This window comes from Gymnoscopelus braueri, assembly GCF_963280865.1.
Source record: "Gymnoscopelus braueri genome assembly, chromosome: 14".
Lineage (NCBI taxonomy): Eukaryota > Metazoa > Chordata > Actinopteri > Myctophiformes > Myctophidae > Gymnoscopelus > Gymnoscopelus braueri.
In genome coordinates this window covers 49,500,906-49,520,720 of record NC_137619.1, presented here as the reverse complement: position 1 = coordinate 49,520,720, position 19,815 = coordinate 49,500,906, and the positions used below count along the sequence as shown (strand labels likewise).

At 43.5% G+C, this 19,815-nt stretch overlaps 5 protein-coding genes across 5 annotated transcripts in view; 2 read left to right on the top strand and 3 right to left on the bottom strand.

Annotated features, from left to right (window-relative positions):
* LOC308100275 (histone H1-like) overlaps positions 1-16,113 on the top strand; it is a gene marked incomplete at both ends in the record, with an annotated part of 201,694 nt that extends 185,581 nt beyond the window's left edge. The window contains one exon of the mRNA XM_080449270.1: positions 15,976-16,113. Coding sequence (XP_080305396.1) covers positions 15,976-16,113 — 138 coding nt within the window. The remainder of the gene's footprint in view (positions 1-15,975) is intronic.
* Positions 1,470-1,880, bottom strand: LOC308100281 (histone H3.2; the record flags this gene model as incomplete). Its single annotated transcript, XM_080449276.1, has 1 exon — positions 1,470-1,880. One exon carries the CDS (start codon positions 1,878-1,880, stop codon positions 1,470-1,472), a length of 411 nt encoding a protein of 136 aa, XP_080305402.1.
* LOC308100287 (histone H2A-like) lies at positions 2,203-2,596 on the top strand (the record flags this gene model as incomplete). The annotated part of the gene is made up of 1 exon (XM_080449282.1): positions 2,203-2,596. One exon carries the CDS (start codon positions 2,203-2,205, stop codon positions 2,584-2,586), a length of 384 nt encoding a protein of 127 aa, XP_080305408.1. The 3' UTR covers positions 2,587-2,596.
* LOC308100293 (histone H2B 1.2-like) lies at positions 4,038-4,415 on the bottom strand (the record flags this gene model as incomplete). Its single annotated transcript, XM_080449287.1, has 1 exon — positions 4,038-4,415. One exon carries the CDS (start codon positions 4,413-4,415, stop codon positions 4,038-4,040), a length of 378 nt encoding a protein of 125 aa, XP_080305413.1.
* On the bottom strand, positions 5,590-5,901 carry LOC308100299 (histone H4; the record flags this gene model as incomplete). The annotated part of the gene is made up of 1 exon (XM_080449294.1): positions 5,590-5,901. One exon carries the CDS (start codon positions 5,899-5,901, stop codon positions 5,590-5,592), a length of 312 nt encoding a protein of 103 aa, XP_080305420.1.
* Positions 16,114-19,815: the final 3,702 nt, after the last annotated feature.

Here is a 19,815-nt window from a genome sequence, read left to right as displayed (position 1 = left end):
ATACACTTGTTTTATTATCCGTTTAGTTATAAATAGAAGGTTTTCTGACCTTAGTAAACACAGTCCTGTTGATCACAGCGACTCCCATTGACAGCTATTGAATGGTGGAAAGCTTTGTTCATTTGATATTTGTGGACAAATAACTTACTGTGGGTAATTAACATCTGATCAAACTAAAGTAAAGAAAATATAGCTTATCTTACACAATCAACTGTCTCTGTCTGTACCTTGCGACTATGGACACAGACATGCAGCAGGTACACAAGCCAGCACACCCTTCACATTTTAAAACTTCATGATGAAATTTATCCTGCTGCATTCCGTTTGATCGTCTGATTTTGATTGATTGAATACTTTATTTACAGTTTGCAAATAGTTCAGTGGTACAATGATGCTAAAAAGGATAACACAAAAAGCCATATAGGGGCTTGTTTCCATTACAACGATATACAAGAAATACATCATCAACACTAGTTTTAGGGGGAGTACCATTTCTGGCGTTAGGCCTAGATTACTTTTCTAGGACCAGTTAACTTTAAATGCAGACTCGGACAAAGCCATTCGCCTTATTATTACCTACAGCTAGAGAATGAGATCACTCTCTGATCAAAGTACACTAAGAAGTGTGTGTGTGTGTGTGTGTGTGTGTGTGTGTGTGTGTGTGTGTGTGTGTGTGTGTGTGTGTGTGTGCGTGCGTGCGTGCGTGCGTGCGTGCGCGTGCGTGCGTGCGTGCGTGCGTGCGAGCGAGCGAGAGAGAGTTCCATGGATTAATTTAGTATTTATGAGCAACTAGATCAATCTGCAGTCTACAAAATACATTACAAATTGTTCTACAAACAACTATATTTGCTTGCATGTGTGATGGGGATACAAATCCTCAGGGGTTGTTTTATTTTCTGCATGTTAATTAGACCGGTGATGGCCTACTCGGGAACAATGCCAGTTGGGATTGCATCATGCCCCACCTGGTTATGCAATGACCGTTAGCACATTACCCATTGTACCCGTCTGACTGTGTCCCTATAATGCATTATATGCAGATGTCATAACCCCATTATAACTCAAATGAGCAATGTGCGTCCTGGTGACTTTTCATCAAAACATTTAAATTGGAAACAAAAACGTGACCCTCTCACACATTAGGATATATGTCACTAGAACCAGGGGACATAAGTCATTTAGGTGGCTCTATTCCTTTATCAATCATTGGTCTAGAAAGAGACCAGTCACTGATGAAATAGCCCAGTAGGGCAGACCATTATGGGAATTGCAGATTATCCCTTTAAGGGTAAAAAAAAACACCAACTCCCTTTAAAATATTATTAACTACTTAAGATTATATTTTCACTGCTATAATTAGACATAACGTTATGGCTGATATAACCGTTTTTAAAGTGGAAATCTTTTAAAGAAATAAGTAGCTGGCTCTTAAAAGAGCCGTTTTGGGGTTGTGACAGTGACGGATGAGTTTAAGCACGTTCTCCACGGATACGACGGGCCAGCTGGATGTCTTTGGGCATGATGGTCACCCTCTTGGCGTGGATGGCGCACAGGTTGGTGTCTTCAAACAGACCGACCAGATAAGCCTCGGCTGACTCCTGGAGAGCCATAACAGCAGAGCTCTGGAAGCGTAGGTCGGTCTTGAAGTCCTGGGCGATCTCCCTCACCAGGCGCTGGAAGGGCAGCTTACGGATCAGTAGCTCGGTGGATTTCTGGTAACGACGGATCTCTCTCAGAGCCACTGTACCGGGACGGTAACGGTGAGGCTTCTTCACTCCACCGGTAGCCGGCGCGCTCTTACGAGCTGCCTTGGTGGCGAGCTGCTTCCTGGGGGCTTTGCCACCGGTGGACTTACGAGCGGTCTGCTTAGTTCTTGCCATGGTCCCTTAACTCCTTTTCTACAAACTGTAGATAAGAGTTGTTCTAGAAAAGGCGCAAACTGCAGCCTTTTATTTCAGCGGCTCTGAGATGCCGTCATCCTCTGATTGGTCTCTGGCCAGGAACCTCCTTCTCTGGGAGGAACCGTTCACGCCACTAGCAGTGATTGGAGGGGAACTCATACACACTCACCCCGCGCTCTCATTCATATTTATGATTGGTGGGGCGCTCACAGACAGTACTAAGTTGAGGATATAAAAAGCTTCGTGTCACTGTTACCCAGCACATTTCTTTGTTATTCAACTCTAGAAATAAAGCTAAATCATGAGTGGAAGAGGTAAGACCGGAGGAAAATCCAGGGCGAAGGCTAAGACCCGCTCATCTCGTGCCGGGCTCCAGTTCCCCGTGGGTCGTGTCCACAGGCTGCTGCGTAAAGGCAACTATGCCCAGCGTGTCGGTGCCGGAGCCCCGGTCTATTTGGCGGCTGTTCTTGAGTATCTGACCGCTGAGATCCTGGAGCTGGCTGGAAACGCAGCCCGTGACAACAAGAAGTCTCGTATCATCCCCCGTCATCTCCAGCTGGCCGTCCGCAACGACGAGGAGCTCAACAGACTGCTGGGTGGAGTGACCATCGCTCAGGGCGGTGTGCTGCCCAACATCCAGGCTGTTCTGCTCCCCAAGAAGACTGAGAAAGCCGCCAAGAAATAAATCCACTTCATTCGACTGGACAAACCCCACAAAGGCTCTTTTAAGAGCCACCCACTGTTTCTATATTGAGAGTTCTTTCTTATTACCCCTTCACTTCTTTGCTGCAACAGCAGTTAATAATTGAATTGTAATTATTTGTCTCTTTTTCAATTACAGTGTACTCATGCATATCCTTATGAGGTCGGATCACTCGCTATATGCGTGTATAACTACATAATGTACATGTAGGCAAATGTATACCGTGTATACCATATGATGGCCTACCTACATATTTTTGAGACATTTTAACACAAATATTGTATGGGGGGGGTCCCTGGCACAAACAATTTTCCGATGGGGGTCCATCGTCCGTGGCCAAATGCATATCATTTTGGGGGTCCTTGACATGAAAAAGTTTCAGAACCATTCCCCTAGGGGGTCCTCAGAGATATTACAGGGGGGCCACCAAATCTTTGCGTGATAGGAACTCAATTTTATTTTTATTTTCTACATTAACCAGCTGAACCCTAGCATCCCTATTCTCATTTGGTGTAGACGAGAGGGGAAAAAAGAGCAGACAAAGTACAGAGCCAACGGTCAAGTTTACTAAGTAGGCCTATCGAATGTAAAATACATATTAGCACAAACTGGGGAACCCCCAAAATAATCATATTTCAGTTAAGGCATTACATTTAGTTTTCGTCGGTTGCACAGATAAACATTGTGAAAATAGGCAAGCTACAAGCTCACAACTTGAAATTGTAGATTGGCTATTTTCACAATGTCTATGCATTTGATGTATGTGTTAACCTTGCTTACTGTAAATTGCTCTGGATGTGTATGTTTGTAGTGAGTCAGAATATTACTGAACCAAACTCTCCTATCTTCCTCTGCATGTGGTTAAACTGTCTGCTGATCTGCATGTGGTTAAACTGTCTCTGATGTCACCAGGGGTTCTATGAATACCACGCGCGCGCGCGCTTGCACACACACACACACACACACACGCACACACACACGCACCAGGCTCTTTGTGTTGGCTGGATTGTAAGGACCGCATCTGATGGTGCCAACTGATTCTGTTCAGTATCTCAAATACTTTCCACCACTTGAACCCCATTATAGTTGACCCGGAGTCCCTCAGGGCTCTACACTGGTGTCTTTTCTGTTCTAAAACCTAGGGTTTGACACCAAAATCACCTTTCTAGGTTTAACAGTATTGGATATAAAGCCTTTTTTTTTGGCAAGACTAGGGACATCTGGGCACCATAAATTTAAAACAATATATATTTTCATTTAAAAAAAATTATATGCAGTAAATAGATATAAATGGCATAAGAAGCTATTGAGTCAGTATCCACTGTATTGCCCCAAGTAGTCCAAAATTGAAATCTATAAAAATATGGATACTCTTTCTTGATAATATGGATGGCCCTTAAAAGGACCTTTGTTTTTAGAGCAGACTAAGTAGTTTACTTGGCGCTGGTGTACTTGGTGACAGCCTTGGTGCCCTCAGACACGGCGTGCTTGGCCAGCTCACCGGGGAGCAGCAGGCGGACGGCGGTCTGAATCTCCCTGGATGAGATGGTGCGGCGCTTGTTGTAGTTAGCCAGTTTGGAGGCTTCACCGGCGATGCGCTCGAAGATGTCGTTGACAAAGGAGTTCATGATGCCCATGGCCTTGGAAGAGATACCAGTATCAGGGTGGACCTGCTTCATGACCTTGTAGATGTAGATGGCATAGCTCTCCTTCCTGGACTTTCTGCGTTTCTTACCGCCCTTGGCAGCGGTCTTGGTGACGGCTTTCTTGGAGCCCTTCTTGGGCGCTGGCTTGGCGGCGGGTTCAGGCATGTTTCTTTCTCAAAGTGTTTAAGCGGAGAAGAGTATGCAACGCGGGGTCGCACCAGTATTTAAACCAGGCCAATGCAAATAGTGTGCGACTCCCAGCACATGATTGGTGCCACTGCTTATGTGACCCACAGAGGGAGGTGTCTTAAACTGTCTTTGTTTCTGCATAGTGCTTTCCCGCCTGCATCATCCATTTGTCCCGCTAAAATATAGACTAGGGATAAAGTATAATAAACATTAAGGGTAAATCTATATTTTTTATTGGAATTCATGTTTCTATTTCACGCTCCAATTTCAATCCAGTTGTAACACACTGTCTGTCGAGGTATACAGTATAATCTAGTCAGTCCACTAACTGCAGACTATTGCTACTAATCCCAGATGATACTTCTGTGATCCATATCCCTGACCAGTTGTAGCACACAAAGCAATCAAACATTTAATTTGATCATGTTCATTATAGCTGGGATGAGTGGGGTCTCTTAACTCCTTATCTTAATCTTGACTATATAAAGCATATATTTAAAATAATGAAATTCGTGTTATATTACTTATCCACCTGCAATCTATTGTGCAGCTTGCTGACGATTTTCACAAGTTCAATGTGCAAAGTGAGTTGTACAGCCTCAACTTTTACCGTCTTGATAGTTAGATTGTTATAAAACAATAAGTGGCATGTTGCATCATGGGGACAACGGTCTACTTTTCCCTGATCCGACCAACCCTGTCCCCCACTGGCAACGGCAACTCTTTGAATAGCGTACATATAAATGAAAACAGACATGTCATCTTGGCTATGAGTTTATATTCTGACCACATTATAACTAACCCTAACGGTCAGAATAATGTTATGTCGTTATCAGAGCGGACCACCACAATATGCCTGTATGGCATTTTATCAAGTCCAAGCTCGAGTATGCACAACTAGGATGTGTACATGTTGGGATATATTAAGACCCGTTCACTAGCCTCGGGAGTCGGGAACCCATGCCTATTTTTTTATAGTAAAAAACCCGTTCACCGACCATGAATCATATATACGAGGCATACTGCAACTTAATTGATTAAAGTAAAACCTTAAGTTGCTCACAATGCAATGATGGAATAAACTCTGTAAAGAAAGTGTGGGCGGCTCTTAAAAGAGCCTTTGGGTTGTTGGTATAAGTCAGTTAGTCATTTACCCGCCGAAGCCGTACAGAGTGCGTCCCTGTCTCTTCAGAGCATAGACAACATCCATGGCGGTCACGGTCTTTCTCTTGGCGTGCTCGGTGTAGGTGACGGCGTCACGGATCACGTTCTCCAGGAAAACCTTGAGGACACCACGGGTCTCCTCGTAGATCAGACCGGAGATACGCTTCACACCGCCACGGCGAGCCAGACGGCGGATAGCGGGCTTAGTGATACCCTGGATGTTATCACGAAGCACTTTGCGATGACGCTTAGCGCCTCCTTTTCCAAGACCTTTGCCTCCCTTCCCTCTGCCGGACATTTTGTTATTGCTGTTGGTTGTTGAGTAAGAACACAAGTAATTCCAATAGCCGAAGCCATGCTTATTTATCTGTGTTCTGAGGACGTATAGGAAGACAGACAGCCTGCTCTGCACTGGGCGTTGCCTAAAAAGCTGCAGCCAACCCCCTTCATGCTGCATGACAATAACATCTCCAACGGTTATATTGGGCATGGTTATAAAGCAGAGACTTGGTGGTAGTAATTGACTATTAAAAAAGCTACTATCTATCTATTTACACTGCTATTATAAAACAATGGTGAAAATGGAATCCACGTTGACTGTGTGCAAAAGTTATATCTGATCATGTTTATATAACAATATATGTTACTGTTTAAACTTTGTGGTGCTGCTATTCTTGTCTCCCTTATACAATAGAACATTTATTTAAATATATATTGGGGGACAAACATGGATAATCTATTCTAGATATTCATTTTCACGGAGCTCTAGAATATTTCAAATGTATCACCTGGGGCTGAAGTGACTAAAATAGGCTACAGGTAGAGACCTTAAACCAATAAGACATTTAGAAAGACCAACTTAAAACAGTGGACTGGATAATTAAATTATTATTTAAGAAATGATTATATTATAAAAAATCAACCAGTCACCCTAGTTTTTGTTTTCATTTGGAGACGTGGCTCTATTTTAGTTGGTTTGTTAAACCAATTAACATTCATTTTTTGGGCGTTCATCCGTCTCCCTTGTCTTTTGTAATGGCTTCTAGGTAAGGGTTATAACCATAGAGTTATACTATATCGGTTATACCAGCATCCCTTTCTGAGTTTGTCCTTACCCTTCACAGAGTTCACACTTGCAAGTAAGCACAAGCACAAGTGTGTGTGCTTTTTTCCCCCCATCTTGCGTTTTATATATATATATATATATATATATATATATATATATATATATATATATATATATATATATATTTATTTTATTTTTTTTGAATAATTTATTTTGGGGATTATGTATGTGAATACATGTGGATGTATTCTATGCATTGCTGTGTATGCATTACTTTGTTGTACTTCTACATTACATTATTGCTGTGTGTGCATCAACCATTTTCATATAATTAATACAGTTAGCTAAAGGTTATTATTGGGGGGATGTCATTTTCAAGCCGCAAGCCTTCACTCTACAGAGTCCTGACGGTGGACACAGGATCTGGCAGGAGAGCTGAGGAGACACAGCTAACTCCAAAACATGTTGCGAATGGTTTATGGTCATTAAACATGAAAATGAGGAAATGAAAAAACTCTTATAAAAAGTTGTGGTTGGCCCTTAAAACGGAGGACATAAAAAAAAGGCTCCATTGGAATTGATCATTCATAATATGAAAGTCTTACTTTCAAGAACATCTTTTAGTCTATAAGTATTTGTTCTTAGATTGTAGTTGTTTACCTGCTGTGTTGTGTGTTTGTTTAGCCTCCAGAGCTGAGGAGAAAATAAATCACAAGATAAAATGAGCTTCACTATAACATAGAATATGGTTTACCTGTTGCATGAACTGCTCTGTTTATATATGTCGTCTTTACTTTAGCCACTCAGCGACTTTAACCACTCATTTAGTCAATCTTTTTGTTTTTAAAAGGAGCACTTCAGCGAATTTCAACCTGGTCCTCACTATCACTCATTATGGCACCATTTCTGTCTACTCACTCTGTGTCTCATTAATAATATCTCAGACCTATAATGCTTTTCTAGGTACTCAAAGATGCTTTACATGGGGACAGGAGAAAACAAAACAGAAGACTCAACTTTATTAGATAAACACAAATAATTATAATTGGTCGGCTGTGGACAGTTGAGAAACCTGCCTACCAATGACATCATTGATGGAGATTCCAAGCTCATATAAACTAGAACCTTTCTCTTTCTGCAAAGTTAGCATGCTGAAATAAAAGCCATTGTTCTTGTTTGAAATGAACAAACCTGTCTACCGATGATGTCACAGGGGTAGGCAGGTTTCTGAACTGTCCACAGCCCTTCTCTGAGACACATCTTATAATGATCATAAGTGAGGACCAATTATATGAAGATAAGGATGAAAATATTTAACTCCCGCAGTCGTATTTTTTAGGGACTTTTCATGTATTTATTTAAGACAGACAGATGTGATCCAGTGGCTTAAAGTTGGGTGCTGCTGTGTTTCTCCAGGTCACCAGAAGGCAGAGAGCAGAAGTGGAGAACATTGAGGTGGTTTATCATAATGTAAGACAGGAGAACGTTGAGATCATCATAACGGTGTTGGTTCTGATGCTGAAGCTGCTGGACCCAGTGAAGAAGAATACCACCTGTATGAAGAGATAGATCAACACAGAGCTTCTGAAGCTGGACCTAGTAGTGAAGAGACACAATACCAGCAGATAGATCTACAAGATGTCGTTTTATATAACCGTGTTGGTTCTGATGCTGAAGCTGCTGAGCCTATAGTGAAGATGAAGAATACCACCATTATAAAGAGGTGGATCCGACTGTAAACCATGTAGCTTTTTACAGTGCAGACGTAGAATAACAAAAATAATACTGGCCAAAAAAATACGAACATAATGAACTCAGGAAATTAATGCAAAACTTAACAAAAAGGAAAAAGAACAAAACAAAGCGCACTAGGCTACACCCCTATGAGGGGGGCCCTGGCAGCTCTGACTGGGCTCTTAGCTCTCTGCCTGCCCGAACATCACTGAAGCTCACTGACTCTGCTGTCTCCTTTTTATAGGAGAGGATCCTACCACAACAGAGGCAGCAATTAACCTTCAACAATAGCTTATCTACCAGCTGACACATATATCATGAATAACCCAACACATAAATAGATATTGTACTTTCAGACTGAACACCATTTTGTGTTTGAATTCATTTCTGAAGACCATAAAATACTTTGCCCATAAACATTGTGAAACACCTCTCCTCCTCTACAGTACATGGCACCTTCCACTGGGACCTCCCCTACTTAAGCTACATGGTTTGGTCCATCCTCTGTTTAGCAGTTCAACCCACAGTAATCCTGTACCTGGCCTGTAGACCCGTTCGCAACTTGGTTTGAGGGGAATTTCTCACTTGAACTGAGTCAATGGGTACCTAGACATGAAAAATCAAAGAGGTGCTCATCCGCCATAGTGCCACGAATGGCGCAATGGCCAAATCAAATATGGCCGCCATCGGCTATGATGAAAATCAACCTTTTTTGTTTCTGAGTGTACATGCAAATACCTCCATTTTGACTAATTGTGGGGTGGGGAATTCATTTCTGATGTTGTTATGACCAATTTGGGTGATTTTGACCTTGGAAGGTCATGGTCAAGGTCATTTTGCTATTCCGAAGACCTTGCCATAATAACGTGGCCATTGTTAGGACTAAAAACCGGTGCAATAAGTCTAATTCAACTAATTCTGACATGTATAATTCATTTCTGATATTGTTTTGACCATGGGGAGAACTGGGTGAGAGATCACAAGAGTCTCTTCCAAATACTTGTGTATAACATTCACAGTGGAGTGATGCACACACTTGTCTCATCTACTGTGGTGCCGATAATGCGTGTTGGCTTCCTCCCTGTCATACCAAGACCCATCACTGAGCGTGCTACTGTCCTCACTGCTACCGTAGACAACAAAATCAGGCATCAATGGCGATATGGTGCGATGAAGGCGTGTTTGCCCCGGCTGTAGATATTTACCTGCACGAGACAGAACAGTTCAATGATCTCTTTCTCTGCATGGACCCTTTCCATTGGACTTGTGTTCTGCTCAGATGCCAGGGAAAACTGCTTCGAGGCTATGGCCCGGATGACGCACTGGTTGAGTGTGCCGTGTTTGGACCTGGTGTGATAGTCAATGTTAAAGGGCAGCCATTATGTCCGGGCTCTCACTGGGATGCTGATTGTGGAGGATGTGATCAGGTCACTCCAGTGGGAGATGTTCTGGCACAACAAGGACAAAGCTGCATATCCAGTGCTAGCACAGGTAGAGGCACTGAACTCTACGCTGGCTGCAAATCAACATTGCCCAGAGCAGTTTGAGGCCCTGATTGGACAAGTAGAGAAGTTGAATCAGGACTTTCTGGAGTTTGAGAAGGAGTGTGAGGCCAAGTCAGAGCTCTGCCAATTTTTTGGAGTTTGGCTGGAGTTGGTGGCTGTCATCAAGAATGCTGTAGTCTCTGAAAGAGAAGGAAACTGGAATCTACATACTGCTACTGTCGAGGACTCTATGCCGATCTTTGCAGAATGTGACTGCATAAACTACCTGCATCATGGCTAATGGTATCTTGAACAAAACAAGGTGCTAGAGTTCACACATCCTGAGCTCTACCGGCGCTTCTCTATAGGCCAGTGGGTTGTTCAGGATCGCCAAGGCTGGTTCTGCGCTGTAGGAGGTGACATGGAGGTCGAGCAGACCATTCAGCGAGTGTCGAAGGGTCCTGGAGGTCACTATGTAGTAGGAGCCACACACAATGCAAATGCTGTGGCAGAGTTCGAGCTGTTGTTTCACGAGATTGGGTCGATCACCAATGTCCTCAACCTTCTCACCAACAACCACACCATGAAACAGACAGAATGCCATCTCCAGCATGCACTGAGCACCACTCAGCTGCTGGACTTCGTGCTAATGATGGTCAATGTGCCCGTGCCACTGCACAATCTGCTCACAAAGCAAGCTGTTGACTGAGGGGTCGCTCCACGCTTGCTCAACTGTCTCAAAAATGGGGAGCGTGTCTACTGTTCATACAGGCAGGAGAGGTTAGTCGAGAAGACCAAGAAAATGAGCACAACCATATCAAAGAGGAAGCTACCTCAGTTCAACGAGCAACCACAGAAGACACCAACAACCATTATGAAGGAGCAGAAGTTAGTCTCACCCAAAGACATGGCTGAGGCGATAGGAGTATGGACATTGCTAAGGAGCGGGGCATGAACATCCGGCAGGTACTTACTCATGATGTGCTCCCAGCATCTGCCCTGTTTGATGGTGACCTGACTTCCAGTCAAAACGTGTCCGTGAGATTGAGCCTGGACTTGACCTCACCCAATGGAGTCCGAAGTCTACTCTTGCCACTCACGTTGCTGTAGACTTCATGTCGAAAATGTGGCAGATGCCACTAGCACGATTCCCTACTTTAGGTGCGGTCATCAACGCCATCATCAGCTCAACATCATCCCTCTGCCAAGAGCCAGAGTTCATGCATCTCATGCTTGATTCCTACATTGAGAGGTCTCTAAAGGAAGGGGAGCGCATGCGGCGTACAGACTCAACAGGCATCGACATCATTGGCATGAACAGAGACACACCCATCCCTCAGCAACTTGACAAGTTCTGGGCATCTGAGGAGAACAAGCGGAATCTCCAGCCGTTAGTTCGGGATATGGTGTGCAATCAAGCCTGTGGCAATGCTACCATCATTGTCAGCTCTGTTGTCTCTGATGATGAGGTGCTCCCAGCAAAGGCGGTTTGTGGCGAAGAGATCCCTGACCTCTTGAACTGGATTGAGGAGGCTGACACCAGGCTGGTGGTGCATGTGGAGTGGGCTGTTCGTGTGAAACAGTGCAAGAGAGTTGTCGTAGTCTCCAATGACACAGACACATTACTTTTATACTACACCCCATACTTCCAAGCACTGGGGATGAAGGAGATCCACTGCATCAAGCAGTCTCTCGTCTTGGAGCACCACTAGCCAAGACAGTGATCAAGGCACATATCCTGACTGGAGATGACTGCATGAGTAAGGTGGGGACCAAACATGCAGCTATGGCTTCTGACCCAGTGCAATATCTGACACATTTTGGAGAGGCAGACACCTTGACCGAACAAGACGCAGCGTTGGCAGAGAAGTACTTGGTACATGTCTGGCCAGGGGCCAGTTCAAGTACAACAGCCAATACGTTTGACGACCTCAGGGTAGAACATTATACTAGTGCCAGTGCTGGAATTGATGCTCTCCCTCCCACAAGTAGTGTGATCAGAGGACACATCCAACAAGGTGCCTTTCTGGTGCATAGGGCTTGCCACCTGCTTTCGACAGCCAAGGAGCACTTTGGCACACTCCTGCCATCAAAGTGTCTGAAGGCCTTACCACCAAGTCTGCTCACAGTATGCAGGTGTGCAGGCAAGTGTGACACTCGCCGATGTGGGTGCCGTGCTGCTGGAGTTCCGTGCATCATATTCTGCCATGGAAAAATTGAAAATCACTCCTGTAAAAATCCATCACACTAACTTGCATGCACACATATGGTGCACTTTGAGAGAATTTGTTATCTGATCTTGTGTTAGGATTGTATTTGTATGTCATTTTGTAGGTCTATATCACTTTTATTTGCTCATTTCAACACCTAATTAGGTCAAATTAGGAAAATTAAGGTTAAAATCACCCAAAATGGGTTGTAACAATTGTTATGACCCAAAATGGTCATAACAATATCAGAAATGAATTCCCCACCCCACAATTAGTCAAAATGGAGGTATTGCATGTATATATACACTCAGAAACAAAAAAGTTGGATTTTCATCATAGCCGATGGCGGCCATATTTGATTTGGCCATTGCGCCATTCGTGGCACTATGGCGGACGAGCACCTCTTTGATTTTTCATGTCTAGGTACCCATTGACTCAGTTCAAGTGAGAAATTCCCCTCACACCAAGTTGCGAACGGGTCTACAGGCCAGGTACAGGATTACAGTGCCAGTACTGCAAAGGAGTTACAGGTGACAAACAATGAGCAACTCCTTTTAACACAGGTTACACAATAAACTGAATGTTTTATCCCTGTAAAGTCTGTGTGAATTACTTGTGAATTTGTGAATGCATTCAACAGTATTGACATTATAGTATTGACATTTTGTTAAGACATTATCTGCCACACTTCCAACAGTTGCTCCAAACCGGCCGGTGGTCTTGATTATGAATTGGACGCAGCTGTGTGGTGTGTGTGCGTGCAATGCCCTTAACTCATGTGTCTTTATGTATAGGGCACGGGTTGCCCCGTGACATTTCCCCCTCCCTCTGAAGACGCCCCCTGTGGCGTCCTCGACAGGAAGTCAGCGGTGCAATTCTCAGACCCCTTCCTGTAAAGAACCACAAAGTCATACGGCTGCATAGCCAGGAACCACCTAGTGATTCGGGAGTTAGTGTCTTTCATGTCCTTCAACCAGGTCAATGCCCGGTGGTCTGTCTCTAAGGTGAACTCTCTCCCCAAAAGATAGTACTTCAGGGAGTCAAGTGCCCATTTTATGGCAAGGCACTCCTTTTCCACCACAGAGTATGGCACCTCATGCTTGAGGAGCTTCCTGCTGATGTAGACGATGGGACAGAGGTTACCTGCTTCCCCTTGGAGTAACGCCGCCCCAATGCCCACGTCTGAGGCATCAGTCTGGACCACGAACGGCTGTTCGAAGTCAGGGCTTTTCAGAATGGATGTGACCATGGATGTGTGTTTTCACTGACTCTAATAGTCTATAACATTCTCAATGTGGTTACGACATCTGCATAGGCATTATAGGGACACAGACAGATTGGTACAACGGGTAATGTGTATAATACGAGTATTGCATAACCAGGGTGGGGCATGATGCATTCCCAACTTGCATTGTTCCCGAGTAGGCCGGTCGACGGTCTAATTGACAGGCTTATTACAATGACCAGATATAGACATTTTGTTTGCAACAGTAGAAAACACTGCATTCACACTATTATTTCTTCATTAAAAATGAAAATAAAACAAGATTTTTATCCCCGTCACACATGCATTATCCTGTTACATTTATACGATGCAAAGCAAATATAATTGTTTGTAGAACCATTTCCCATGTATTTTGTAGACTGCAGAATGATCTAGTTGCTCATCTGGGTCGCTCTTATTCAGTATAAGGGTGTTAAAATGCAACACAATGGAGAGAACACCAGAATGTAAGGAACCGTTACCAATATTTGGATATGGAATTGCAAAAGTAAAAATATTAAGACACCTTCAGATAACCATGTTGAGCCACACACAGATTATGTTTTGTATAGTGAAAGAGTCAAAGTCCCACGTAGTACATTAGCATACTAAATCTCTCTCTCGCACACACTCTCTCTCTCTCTCTCTCTCTCTCTCTCTCTCTCTCTCACTCACACACACACACACACACACACACACACACACACACACACGCTCTCTCTCTCTTTCTTGTTACTGTACTTTGATCAGAAAGTGATTAGGTGACATAGGTAATAATAAGGCGAATGACTTTTTCCTAGTCTGCATCTTTTCTTTTTCCTTTAATTATTCAGGGAAGCCCACTGAAAGCAAGCTCTCTTTTTCAAGTACATTACATTACAGTCATGTAGCAGACGCTTTTATCCAAAGCGACTTACAATAAGTGCATTCAACACAGGTAGGGAACGAAACTACTAATTACCAGAAGTCTTAAGCATTCTACTATAGAGTATAGCCTACCTAGCGCTAAGGTAAAAGTGCAATATATCAGCTACCTACTTTCTTAAACAGATGAGACAAATAGGAAAATCAAATGAGCAAGAGCTAAAACAAATAAGGACGCCCCGATGATGTAAATCGTAAAACAAGCCCCTAGCGTTTTTGTGTTATCCTTTTAGCATCATTGTAAAATTGTACCACTGTACTATTTGCAAACTGTTAATAAAGTAAATATTCAATCAATCAAAAGCAGACATATTTGCTCCCAGGTAGCTTTATACCAAAGAAAGTAACTTGATATATTTACTGAACAGTTCTGTCCCCTACTGCTATAAAGGTATAGGCCCAATTGATATGGGGATATACTATTTGCTATGGCAGTCCCACTGTTTTCTGATTAATTAATCATAAAACGGGATGCAGCAGAATACATTGCATCATGAAGTTTTAAAATGTGAAGGGTACGTGCTGGCTCATGTACCAGCATGTCTGACTGTCTCCATCAGCAAGGTACAGACAGCGACAGTTGATTGTATAAGATGAGCTTTATTTTGTTGACTTTAGTTTGATCAGATGTTAATTATTCACAGTAATTTATTCGTCCACAAATGAACAAAGCTTTCCACCATTCAATTACTGTCAATGGGAGTCGCTGCCATCAACTGGAGTGTGTTTACTAAGGTCAGAAAACCTTCTATTTATAACTAAACGGAACAAGAGTATAGTTTATGTTATCCTGTCGTTGGGTATGTCTGCTAAGAGGATTAAGAGGATTGGTGTTAATGTAACATATTTTAACATCGCTTTAGAAGGAAAATGATGGAGGAATTGTGTTTTGCCCTTTGAAGAGTGAGATGTTGAGCCTATCAATACAAACGAGAGCGTTCTTCACGTCTCAGATAATGTTCATGACAAAAAGGCACTTGTGTGCTAGAAGGTGTGCCCTTTGTTAAATTTCATATTATACACAGTTGTTTATAATATCTTGTTTTTGTTGAGGAGAAAACACAAGTGGCACATTAAGCCACCTAGAGAAGAGGGGCTGTGTGCGATGAGTCTACATGGTTCTCATGTTGTGTTTAATTCCAGCCCCTTCACTGTGTTCTCCACCAGTCTAGTCTGCCGTACCGAGACTTAACATTAAAACAAGCTACCACCAGAATCTAATAGAATCATGGCAGAAGTCGCACCAGCTCCGGCTCCGGCCAAGGCCGCCAAGAAGAAGGCAGCTCCCCGACCCAAGAACACCGGCCCCAGCGTCGCTGAGCTTGTCGTCAAGGCCGTGTCCGCCTCCAAGGAACGGGGCGGCGTGTCCCTGGCTGCGGTCAAGAAAGCTCTGACTGCCGGCGGCTACGATGTGGAGAAGAACAAGGCCCGCGTCAAGATTGCCGTCAAGAGCCTGGTAGCAAAAGGCACTCTGGTTCAGACCAAAGGCACCGGCGCATCTGGCTCTTTCAAGATTAACAAGGAAGCAGTGAAGGCGAAGAAGCCTGCTGTGAAGAAAGCTGTCAAAGCAAAGAAGCCCGCTGTTGCCAAGAAACCCGCCGCGGCTAAAAAGCCAAAGAAGGTGGCAGCAAAGAAGCCTGTGGCCGCCAAGAAATTGCAGAAGAAAGCCAAGAAGCCTGCCGCCAAGAAGGTAGCAGCTAAAAGCCCGAAGAAAGCAGCCAAGAGCCCCAAGAAAGTAGCCAAGAAGCCCGCAGCAGCTAAGAAGGCCCCAGCCAAGAAGGTTGCCAAACCCAAGGCAGCAAAGAAGGCAGCTCCCAAAAAGAAGTAAACTGTTATAAACTGTCCCAGCTTTATCCACAAAAGGCTCTTTTAAGAGCCAACCACAACTTTTTACAAGAGTTTTTATTTCCTCATTTTCCCATGTTTAATGACCATAACCATTGGTAACATGTTTCGTATATTATAACCCTTACCTAGAAGCCATTACAAAAGATAAGGGAGACTGTAGTGAAGGGAATACAGCTATGCTGAATTTGGGGTGCCGATTGCTATTGTTCACTAGGTTCATGTCGGTGTGTCGGCCAGAACACCACTTTAGGGCCCTTATTCCAGATATTAAAGAAGAGGACAGAGAGAGGCTTGATTCTGGATTTCTCCTTTTACTTTCTCCATTTTGCAGTTACAGACATGTAGAAGCAGTTGAACAATACACATGTGTGTGTGGTTTTCTGGAAATAAACAGAATATAAAGAAATATGTGCATTAATATCAAGTACAATGTACCAAAGGGGTTCAGGTAAACACACATAAAACCAATTAAATGGAGACATTTAGCTGGAGATACCAAATATAACACTTCACAGTTTAGGTAGTATAGTTTAGTACTCAAAGTACATCCAAATACAATCTTTCCTATTATGTATAGAAACTCTCATATGCAGCTGTGAGTAGAAAGTACTACAGCTTGAATTAGGCAGAATGCATTAGCATGACATGACAAATATACATAGAATAAACAGTCATAAACTCATATGCAGTAGTTATTCTTAATAACCAACATATTAAGGACTTGTGAGAGAATGACAGTGTATAAATTAGCCCAACTAAATCATCCCTGAATGTCAGCCATTAATGTCAAGCATGGAGCTAATTCAGACAGTAGATATTAGCATAGCAACAGGTACTAGCTTAGTTAGCACTTTACAAACTTAATGAGCATGTTTTAGTTCCATAAATATTATTAACATCAACAATGAACTTACATGGTCATTGACGCACACAACACACTCTAGTTAGGAGCAGACTCAAACTAACTGAATTAACATGTTAAAGACGACTGAATACTCTGTATTGACGTCAGGAATGTCTCTGAGAATGTCCGTGGCTTTCAGAGCGTCTCACTGAAATCCCGCGAGATCGCAGACAGATGAAAGCCAAAAAAAATGTTATTAGTTAAACCAACTAAATCAGAGCCCAGTCTTCAAATGAAATTACATTTTAGGGTGGAAGTCCACTGTTCTAAGTTGGTCTTTCTAAATGTCTTATCGATTCGGTCTCATTAGGTAGCCTATTTTAGGCTCCAAGGTGATGCATTTGAAATAGAGCTCACTCAGTGAAAATGAACATCTATAGATTATCCATGACACGTTTTTCTCATGTCTAAATGTTCTATTTTATAAGGGAGACAAGAATAGCAGCACCACAAAGTTTAAACATATGATATTATATAAACATATGATTGTAGCAGGATGGGCGTTGTCTCCCACTTTGCCCATCCCCCGCCCACTCATCAGGGGGCTGATTGGTAGGCTACCAGTATTTAAGCAGCACACTCTCTGTTTGCGCAAGGTGTCTCCTCTCATGGGTGTGGGTTTCCTCAAGCTGGCCTGTTGGGCTTCAGCAAGCCACGCTTGTCCACGGCGTGTGCGGGTCCTCTGACAATTATGTCCTCAAATCAAACTGGCCTGTTGGGCTTCAGCTTTGATGTCCTGTTATCATCATCGGAGGTATGTCTCACAATTTGTTGTTTTGTTGTAGTGCATATAATTTATGGTCATGAACTTGACCGGTTGTTTTATGTCGTTTTAGTCCCGTTTGAAAATGTCCGTCTCTCCACGGAGAGCACGTCCCCCTCGGGTGGTCTACTCCATGCTGTGGGTGTAACTTCACCATACACAAGAGCCAAGAGCTAGTGTCCGCAGGCATTGTGACACTGTGCACTCTGCCCTTGACTGAGTGGTAGGTTGCGTCTGTATGTTTCATGGTGCCATGAGTTGAAGCAAGTATTTAACAGTAGGCTAATACTGCCGCTTGCATCTCCAGGGCTTGGTGAGGAGGAATACTGCGCTGCTGTTTTGCCTTTGCCTGGATCCCTATCATTGACCAACAGCCCTGGTGTTGAGCTCATCAAGCTGGTTACCAAATTATGTTGCGTGACACCCCCGGTCGCTTACAGACATTGTCTACCCCCAACCTGATATAAAAATGTATATTAATGATGTATTGTAACTGCCATGGTCCTCATTAATGTATTGTTTCCCTCTATTTTAGTTCTGGTGCTGAGGCCCCAGGTCGGGACCAGGCGACGCCCGCTTCAGTGGTGGTGGTATCCCCTCCATTTTGTGTGTTTTTAGCTTGTTGTCATTTTGTGTGCTGTGGTTAGGGGTGCCACTGCCCTGGGCTGGCTAGCTGGTTCCCCGTTTCCCTTGGTGCGCCTCAGTGCCGATCCCTAGAGGGCCAATGAATTTTATTGTTGAACCACTGTTATAGTATTTTAACCCGATGCATCATTTGTTAAATGCTGCCCCTTATTAATTATTGTATGAATAAATTTGATTACTGTTTGTACTTTATGCCACGCCTCTGCCTCCAATTCTTACAGTACAACGAACCTCGTAGGGAGTTATCATTGTTCAGGTGGTGTACTTTAGTTTATTAGATTACCAAAACTATTTCCTAGGGCGCAATCCCCTAGGTGGCGTAGTTGGCTACCTTAATTTATACCGCCATGCTACATTTGGCGTGGGTCGGCAGGACGTACTGTTAAAGAAAAAAAGGCAGAGACGTGTTTTTTTTTTTTTCATGACACCAGTGTATTGCAATTACAGTTATACAGGACGTACTGTTAAAGAAAAAAAGGCAGAGACGTGTTTTTTTTTTTTTCATGACACCAGTGTATTGCAATTACAGTACTGTGTTCGTGGTTGGGTGTTTGTGTCGACTTAAGTTTTTTATTATTCATTCCTCAGAGGCAAAGGCAAGGCAGCAGCGTAAATCAGTGGAAAGGACAGCCCCCCCCCCATGTAGGATGAGTGAGTCTTTTTGTTTTGTTTACCTCGGAAGGAGCTGAACAGCCATGTTTTAAAAAAGTTTGACTGCAGCCTGTTCACTATTAAGTAGCTGGACAGAGCCCACCTCTTCAGGAGCTGTGCAACTGTAGGGTTAAATGTTTTTAATTTGTGTCCACATATTAGATTCTGACAATTTCATACATGGTCAATTCATCAGCGATGTCTTGACTAGCACTTATCCATGTAGGATAAGTGAGTCTTTTTGGTTTGTTTACCTCGGAAGGAGCTGAACAGCCATGTTTTAAAAAGTGTGACTGCAGCCTGTTCACTATTAAGTAGCTGGACAGAGCCCACCTCTTCAGGAGCTGTGCAACTGTAGGGTTAAATGTTTTTAATTTGTGTCCACATATTAGATGCTGACAATTTCATGCATGGTCAATTCATCAGCGATGTCTTGACTAGCACTTATTGTGACCCCATGGCTCTCCCGTCAAGGGACCGGGTGGTGGAAGAGGTTTGATCGGGGTTGTTAGTCCTAAGGGAAGTTTGGAGGTGGCAGCCTTAAATGGGCCACTTCCCTGCAACTTCTCCTTTCAGCTAGGCCTCTGTTTGGGCGGTGAGGTTAGGGTGCACACGGCCGATGGCCGTGTCGGTACCTGGAGGACCTATCCCTGCCCAAGCATCCGGGAGCCACCCCTCATGGTGGGGCGCTCTTAGTGTAGATGGAATGGCAGTATCTG